General features: G+C 42.1%; 1 protein-coding gene across 4 annotated transcripts in view; it reads left to right on the top strand.

The window, feature by feature from the left end:
• NDRG3 (NDRG family member 3) overlaps nucleotides 1-9,178 on the top strand; it is a 78,747-nt gene that overhangs the window by 66,185 nt on the left and 3,384 nt on the right. For all 4 annotated transcript variants that reach the window (XM_059406956.1, XM_059406955.1, XM_059406958.1 and 1 more), the window contains 3 exons: nucleotides 4,724-4,771; nucleotides 8,426-8,461; nucleotides 8,571-8,622. In XM_059406956.1, the coding sequence (XP_059262939.1) occupies nucleotides 4,724-4,771; nucleotides 8,426-8,461; nucleotides 8,571-8,622 (136 nt within the window). The remainder of the gene's footprint in view (nucleotides 1-4,723; nucleotides 4,772-8,425; nucleotides 8,462-8,570; nucleotides 8,623-9,178) is intronic.

Raw genomic sequence — 9,178 nt, 5'->3', positions numbered from 1 at the left:
AAGCAGGCTCCCCACCGAGCAAGGAGCCCGACGCGGGACTAGATCCCAGAACTCTGGGATCATGACCCGAGCTGAAGGCAGCTGCTCAACCAACTGAGCCACCCAGGCGTCCCTTGATAGCATTTTTGATAGCCTTTTTCCATGTTATAAAGTCAGTACCTCTGTATAATATTTTTTTTTAAAGATTTTATTTATTTAGGTGCACCTGGGTGGCTCAGTGGGTTAAAGCCTCTGCCTTTGGCCCAGGTCATGATCTCAGGGTCCTGGGATTGATCCCCGCATCGGACTCCCTGCTCATCAGGGAGCCTACTTCCCCCTCTCCCTCTGCCTGCCTCTCTGCCTACCTGTGATCTCTGTCTGTCAAATAAATAAGCAGGCTCCCCACCGAGCAAGGAGCCCGACGCGGGACTAGATCCCAGAACTCTGGGATCATGACCCGAGCTGAAGGCAGCTGCTCAACCAACTGAGCCACCCAGGCGTCCCTTGATAGCATTTTTGATAGCCTTTTTCCATGTTATAAAGTCAGTACCTCTGTATAATATTTTTTTTTAAAGATTTTATTTATTTAGGTGCACCTGGGTGGCTCAGTGGGTTAAAGCCTCTGCCTTTGGCCCAGGTCATGATCTCAGGGTCCTGGGATTGATCCCCGCATCGGACTCCCTGCTCATCAGGGAGCCTACTTCCCCCTCTCCCTCTGCCTGCCTCTCTGCCTACCTGTGATCTCTGTCTGTCAAATAAATAAAATATTTTTAAAAAATAAATAAATACATAAGATTTTATTTATTTCTTTGACAGACAGAGATCACAACTAGGCAGAGAGAGGGAGGAGGAAGCAGGCTCCCCTTCAGTGGGCTTTAACCCACTGAGCCACCCAGGCACCCCCCCCCGTATAATATTTAGTCTTGTAAATGTACCTTTGTTTAACGTCATTTTCCAGTTGATGACATCAGATTTTGCACCATTAATAATGTTGCTATTGAACATCGATATCGAATTCTTGATCATCTCCCTGGGATAGATTTCTAGAAGTGGAATCAATGTGTCAAAAATCATAAACCTTTGCAAAATTTTTTATAACATTTGCCATATTCCTTTCCAGAAAGGACATAGCACCAGCATTGTATGAGAGTGTCTGTTTCACAGCATCTTGTCCAACATTGGATTCCTAAATTTTATTAATAATTTAGTAGGTTAAAAATGGTGTCCCACTGTTTTAATGTGCATTTCATTACAAATGAAGTTGACAGTTTTTCATACATCTATTAGAGTTTACTTGTTTTCCCCACAGTGTATGTAATATAAATAGGTATCTGTGTGAGATTACCTAGTTTTCTTTGGCAGCCTTAACTTCCTCCCTGTTTAGAGAAAAACATTAGGGAGTAAGGCTTTTGGGAAAGGAAGTCTAGTAGCTAATCATGGGGGTAGATATAGGAGGGAAGGTTTATGAGGCAAGGTAAGTGTAGGGTGAAGTAGATGGGATAATATATTCATACCTCCCTGAATCATCCTGTAAAACATTTTGTGTCTGGTATAAAATACATGGCATGGCTTTAACACAGAGGGACATGACCCTCAAGTCCAAAAAAAAAAACAACAACAAAAACAAAAAACAAAACAAAACAAATTCCCCAAAGATGATAAAGTTATAGTGATGATCCCAATTCATTGTGAAGGAGTTTTACAAAGGTCAGTCTTTTCTGGCTAAAAAGGTGGAGATACACGCTAAAAAATATCTATCAAAAACATTTCTTCAGGGGTGCCTGGGTGGCTCAGCGGGTTGAGCCTTCTGCCTTCGGCTCAGGTCATGATCCCAGGGTCTTGGGATCAAGCCCCGCATCAGGCTCTCTGTTCAGCGGGGAGCCTCCTTTCTCCTCTCTCTCTGTCTACTTGTGATCTGTCTGTTAAATAAATAAAATCTTTAAAACAAAAACAAAAAAGAAAAAACATTTCTTCAGGGGCACCTGATTGGTTCAGTCAGTGGAGCATATGACCCTTAATCTCAGGGTTGTGAGTTTGAGCCCCACATTGGATGTGGATATTACTTAAATTTTTTTTCTAAGTAAACATGTGACATAAAACAAGAAAACAGTGTTGTTTTTAGAAAATACCCTTCCTTAGAATTTTCTAATAATGCTGAGTTATTTTTTTAAACTTGGATGGACTTAAAGCAACATTTCCATTCATCTTTCAAGACTAGATAGACTGGTGAGGCGCCTGGGTGGCTCAGTGGGTTAAAGCCTCTGCCTTCGGCTCGGGTCATGATCCCAGGGTCCTGGGATCGAGCCCTGCATCCGCATCGGGCTCTCTGCTCGGCGGGGAGCCTGCTTCCTCCTCTCTCTCTGCCTGCCTGCCTGCCTCTCTGCCTACTTGTGGTCTCTGCCTGTCAAATAAATAAATAAAATCTTAAAAAAAAAAAAAAAAACTCCCTACGACTCGATAGACTTGCCAGTACAGATAAGGTCTTGTTTTCTTTTTTTTTTTTCTTTTTTTTTTTTTAATTTTTTATTTATTATTTTATTTGACAGAGAGATCACAAGTAGGTAGAGAGGTAGGCAGAGACAGAGGGGGAAGCAGGCTCCCTGCTGAGCAGAGAGCCCGATGCGGGGCTCGATCCCAGGACCCTGAGATCATGACCTGAGCCGAAGGCAGCGGCTTAATCCACTGAGCCACCCAGGCGCCCCGGTCTTGTTTTCTGACTTCCTCATCTTCAGCATTTATAGATAAGAACCCCAGGAGCCCTGTCAGTATCACAGAGTAGATGTCTTACGGACAGATTCTAGCTTGTGAGAGCTAGCATTTTATCCCACAAATTGGTAGGGATTAGAGGACTCTCCATGCATTGAAGAGCAGGAAGAAGCTTCTCAAATTTTGGTCATTTTTGCTAACTATTCTTTCTTACTTATTCAGCCTCATTTTTTGAGCTTCTTATTTGCTCAATGCTGTGGGGGAATACAAAAATGAATAAGATGATGTATCTGCATTTGGGGAGCTAGAGAGAGAATAGACATGTCAAAAAACCAACCATTGAGTTTGGTTTACGAGATATGGAGACTTCGTAGAGAGCTAAAGAAATTACAAAGTGGTAAACCAAAGAAAGCATGACTTATTATATTAAATCCAGATGGGGGATTTCATTCTTTGAGAAAATATTATATATCTACTATGTTCTTTTTTTTTTTTTTTTAAGATTTTTATTTATTTGTTAGAGAGAGAGAGAGAGATACAGAGCGCAAGCACAGGCAGACAGAGTGGCAGGCTAGAGGCAGAGGGAGAAGCAGGCTCCCTGCCGAGCAAGGAGCCCAATGTGGGCTCCAGGATGCTGGGATCATGACATGAGCCGAAGGCAGCCGCTTAACCAACTGAGCCACCCAGGCGTCCCTATCTACTATGTTCTAAGCATTGTGCTTAGCAGTTAGGGATCCAGTTTATAAATTCTACAGTTTAGAGTTAATGATATTCTGTAGTACACTGGTACAATTTGCTTACCCCTGCCTACATTGTCATTTGTATAGAGCAAAAACTGGTGATCCTGGTTTTTAGATCATCCCCTGATAATAGAAGAGTTTTATGTACCTGCCCATCAGCAATCCCCAGAGTTCAGCTGGATTACTGGTTCTTGCCTAGGTAATTTTAATAACTCCCTAACTGGCTCATTGCCTCTGTAGTCTGTCATACAGCCTCTGCTGGTTACTTTACTAAAACAAATCCGTTTTCCTCAGAAACTTTCCATGGCTCATTGGCCATGGTCAGCTCCAGTCTACCTCCCAGACGTGCCTTGCAGTGCATCTTCACACCACACCTCTGTAACCCCACACGCCCTGTACATCCACTTCACATCTCCTGGTTCTTTGCTTATGCTTTCCCCCAACTCTGGAAGCCTTCAAACACCCACCCCTTCTGTTTACTGTGTGTCTTGAAATCCTGCTCATCCTTCTATACTCAGCTCAGTTGGGAAATTTCGAAGTGATATCATTCAGCTTTGAATTATATGTTTTCACCCTAATGGATACCAGACTCCTAGCAGTGTTTTGTATGTGTATGCTTGACAAACGTGTAAAAGGAGAGATTTCATTGATTAAATTAGCCACAAAACATTGCTAAACCTAAAGATTATCTCCCTAAAAGCTTTTATTTGAGGTCTCTGCCTTCGTGGGTATACCACAAAGTATAGGATACCAAACATGTAAACACACAGGTTGTAACTCTTAATTAGGATAATTGCTATGAGAGAAAAAACATAGAGTAATCAATATTTAGGTGGAATAGTGAAAGACCTTGAGTCAGAAAAGAGGGTGTGCAGACAGGCAAACCCAGGGTATAGGGAAGGGGTAAAGGGGAGTGGGGATTGAGGACTGGGCTTGGTCAGGACCATTTGTACTGGGAACCCATCAGAATCCCAGCAGGTGAGTGCCACAGTCCAGTTCACATTTTAAAATAGGTAGCTAACCCCCAAGTTATGTAGCCAGTAGGAGAAATTAGATTCAACATAAGCTTAAGTACTCGCAACAGATTCAGGAAATGAAGTTTAGCCAGACTTTTAGATTTACTAAGAAACCAGATACCAAGTACATGATATATCTCTTACTTTGTATTTTGGTAATTTCTTTGGCTGATTCAGCCATCTCCAGACTGAGCTGTTGATCTTGGAAGATCATTCTTGTGCCAAGCTATTTCTTATTTTTCTAGTGATCATAATTGTTTTCTCTTTTTTTCTTTTCTTAAGGTTGAATGCAACTCTCGCCTGAACCCTATAAACACAACTTTGCTAAAGGTAAAGTGTTTTTTTTTCCTTATTGCCAGTGGATTTGTTAGTAAATTATACATGGCTCAAAATACTCTTATTTCTGCAATAGTTGCCCAGAAAGAAGGAAAGGTTCTCTCTTTGATTCTCTCTCTTTTTTAAATTATTCCTGAATATATTCTCACTATAGAAACTTGGGAAATAGAGGGGCACCTGGGAGGCTCAGTGGGTTAAGCCTCTGCCTTCAGCCCAGGTCATGATCTCAGGGTCCTGGGATCGAGCCCCACATCGGGCTCTCTGCTCCTTGGGGAGCCTGCTTCTTCCTCTTTCTCTCTGCCTGCCTCTCTGCCTACTTGTGATCTCTCTCTGTCAAATAAATAAATAAAATCTTAAAAAAAAGAAAGCAAGAAATAAAAAGAAAATTGGGAAATAGAGGAAAGTAAAGGATAAAATCAATCAAAATTACTATAATCCTACCACCCATAGTTCCCCTCTGGTAAAAATACTGATGTCTTGAGGTGCCTGGGTGGCTCAGTCAGTTAAGCATCCAACTCTTGATTTCAGTTCAGGACATGATCTCAGAGTCATGAGATTGAGTCCCACTTTGGGCTCTGCGCTGGACATGGAGCCTGCTTAAAATTCTCTCTCTTTCATTCTGCCCTTCTGCCCCTACTCTGAACCCCTGTGCTCACTCTCCAAAAGAAAGAAAAAAAAATGGGGGTCTTTTTCCTGTATACTTTTTATATCAGTAAGGTCAGGATATTTACAGCCCTGTGTCTGTTTGTTTGTTTTTTTAAGATTTTATTTATTGGTCAGAGAGAACAAGCAGGGGGAGTGGCAGGCAGAGGGAGAAGGGGGCTCCTCACTGAGCACAGATCCCATGCAGAACTCGATTCCAGGACACTGGGATCATGATCTGAGCCAAAGGCAGACATTTACTGAGCCACACAGGTGTCCCTCCTCAACTTTTTGACATGAGCATCTAACCATGTTATTAAAAACTTTGTAAGCATTATTTAATTTTGTGAGAATTAGGATGAATGGGAATTACTTACAAGCTATGTCCCATTGTATTGATTAGGAAGCTTCCAATAACAATTCTGATATAAGGGTAAGTGCATTTCCTTTCTCTTAGGGCAAATAGAGAGCAACTCTTATACTTGATTTCTAGTTAATGTCAGATTTCTCTCCCTTTTCATTGTACCAGGTAAGAGTGTCAACCTTGTTTTTTCTACAGCCTTGTAAAGTGTACAGGGGCCTGGCACTCTGATTTGAGTATGGATTACTGTATTTAAGTGCTGATCTTACGTTGCTTACTGCTACTTTCTTGGTCTGAAAGACCTCTGCTTTCTTCCCTTTCTCTTTGAAGTGGCTTGAAAGGGAAGTGCTGTCACCAAAAGCAGGCTATAGTTCCTGGAAATACAGCATGAGGCTAATGCTCTGAGACAGAATGCAGAATGTTCTGAGGTCCAGGTGGTTGACGAACTGGTCCAAAATAGGAATGTTATTTTAAAAGGATATGGTTTCAAATAGTTTTTCAGTATAGGTTTGAATCAATATTTTGAAAGCACAAAACTGAGCTCTGCTGTAGATGTAGTTTTTTTCTGGGCAGAAATGCCCACTGCAACAGTATAGTTGAACTGACTCTCCAACTACTTGATAGGCAGCACGCTTGGAAACAGTCTCTCCTAATATTCTCTCTGTGTGTGTTAGTTGTTTTATGCCAGATTTTAACATTAACCTTCAATTCCTGTGCCTTTTGTGGCATTCCCATTTGCGAAATAACAGTCCCCACCTCAAAGGAAGTTTTTATTTTTTTGAGAGAAGGAGAGAGTGTGTGAGCAGGGGAGGGGCAGAGGGAGAGGGAAAATCTTGAGCAGACTCCACACTCAGGGCAGGGCTCAGTCTCCCAACCCTGAGATCATGACCTGAGCCAATACCAAAAGTTGAATGTTCAATTGGCTAGGCTGCCAGGTGCCCCCCGCTTTTAAGTTCCAGTCAGTCTGAAAAGGATGTTGTCTGAATACAGAATTCATAACAGCTGGAAAAAAGAAGGTGGGCCTGTGTGGTTGGCCGTAATGCCTTAAAAACAGTGTTTTCTGCAGATTGGCAGAATGTGCTTCACCTGGGAGCTTATTAGAACTACAACTGCTTGGGACATCTGGGTGGCACAACCAGTTAAGCATCTGACTCTTGTCTTTGGCTCAGATCATGATCTTGGGGTCATGGGATCTAGCCCCCCATTGGGTTCTGAGCTGAGCATGGAGTCTGCTCGGGACACTCTCTGCCTCTCTAAAATAAAAAATCTTAAAAAAAAAAAAGTTCTTGGGGTGCCTGGGTGGCTTAGTCTGTTAAGCATCCAGCTCTTGATTTCAGCTCAGCTGTGATCTCAGGGTCATGAGATCGAGCCCTGCCCTGGATGTGGAGTCTGCTTAAGAGTCTTCCCCTCTGACCCTACCCCCTACACCTTCACCCCAACGTACACATGCTTTCTCTTTTTTTAAAAAAAAGAAACAACAACAACAACAAAAAAATGGAAGTTCTCAAGCCCCACCCCAGACCTATTAAATCAGTATTTCCAGAGTAGAAACCCAATGAGTCGTCTGGGTAATTCCAGTGTGTGCTAACAAAACCTTACTTTAGATATCCTTGCATGGGGCACCTAGGTGGTTCAGTGGGTTAAGCCTCTGCCTTCGGCTCAGATCATCAGCTCAGGTCATAATCTCAGGGTCCTGGGATCAAGCCCTGCATCGGGCTCTCGGCTGAGCAGGAAGCCTGCTTCCCCTCCTCCCCTGCTTGCCTCTCTGCCTACCTGTGATCTCTGTCTGTTAAATAAATAAATAAATAAATGAAATCTTTATTTAAAAAAAAAGGGGCACCTGGGTGGCTCAGTGGATTAAGCCTCTGCCTTTGGCTCAGGTCATGATCTCAGTGTCCTGGGATCAAGCCCTGCATCGGGCTCTCTGCTCAGCAGGGAGCCTGCTTCCTCCTCTCTCCCTCTTTGCCTGCCTCTCTGCCTACTTGTGATCTCTCTCTGTCAAATAAATGAATAAAATCTTTAAAAAAATAAAAAATAATAAAAAATAAAAATCCTTGCACATGTGAGGATAATCATCTATGAATATTTATGAAGTGAGAGACAGCCTCACCAAATCCAGCTTTGAGAGGAAAGTGGCTGGCCAAGTGAGTTGACCAGATTCAGTATCACCATGTCATTGGAGAAATCCCCTTAGTTGTAGAATGAAGATAATATTGGGTTGAGCGGAAACTTAGGAAGCATGATACCCTGAGAAGTTAGGGTCATGCTGTTGAGGACTCTGAAAGTAACATTCTTCAGGTGGAGTCAGAACCATAGTTGAAGACAGTGGTAAACTTCATTGTCACTCCTAACAGAAGGTTCCCAGCCTAGGCCTGAAGGCCAGACTCTGCATCTTACTGATTAATAAGTATTAAATAAATAATCTTTTCAGATTTATATCCAAGGTTATTGCTAGGTTGTAAGTTTTTGTGTAAGAGTGCATTGAGGAAACATACACTTGGTTGCAGTTAAACATTAAGTTAAGGAACCTAAAATTCAATCCTGTCCTATTTGAAAGGACTTGTGGATTTTCAGAGCATGTCCCCTAAGTATAAGTACCAGCTATATTTATATATTTATATATTTATATATTTTTCCTCTTTTAGATGGCAGACTGTGGTGGACTGCCACAAGTAGTACAGGTAAGGAGGGGCTTTTTTATTATTATATTGTTTTCTTTTTTTAAAGCACTCATTTGATTCTGCCTCTCTGCCTATGCAAAGATTAATACGTTCTTATTTTGTCTCCTAGCCTGGAAAGCTCACCGAGGCCTTCAAGTACTTTTTGCAGGGAATGGGCTACAGTGAGTAATACAAAACTTTCTGTCCAGCAAAAATTGAATGATAATGGGGTCATTTTGACATCTGGGGAGCCCACATTTCCCAGGGCATATAACCTCTATGCTTGCCAGCCTAAAGTGAGGTAGAAACCAAAATTTTTATGGAGTATTCATCTGCATGTATGTAAGGTGAGCTAACACTTACTAAGCACTTACCTTGTGCCGGGCATTCAGTGTTTATAATCGTAAGAGGTAAGTTCTGTCATTAGTCCCATTTTATAGAAGAAGAAACCTAGGTTCAAAGAGACTAAGTACATTTCCCAGGGTAACAGTTCACCCGCAGAATGCTAGCAGTCTGACTCCAGAGCCCATGTTTTTAACCACTGAGGCTTAGATTTTGCTAAGCTTGTGAATCTGATTTGCATTTGAACTTAGCTGGTAATGACTCCTGGCCTAGAGAAACACAATGGAGACTTCAGAAGAAAAGGGTAGTTGTCCTCAGTTACATTAGCCCCACCACAGGAAATGAACTTGCACAGTAGTTTAGAGCGAGTCCAAGGATGTTTCCATATCGTGTGCC

Source organism: Mustela nigripes, chromosome 7 (assembly GCF_022355385.1).
Source record: "Mustela nigripes isolate SB6536 chromosome 7, MUSNIG.SB6536, whole genome shotgun sequence".
In the NCBI taxonomy this organism is placed as follows: Eukaryota; Metazoa; Chordata; class Mammalia; order Carnivora; family Mustelidae; genus Mustela; species Mustela nigripes.
The sequence above is the reverse complement of the archived record's forward strand: the minus strand, read 5'-3'. Positions and strand labels throughout refer to the sequence as shown.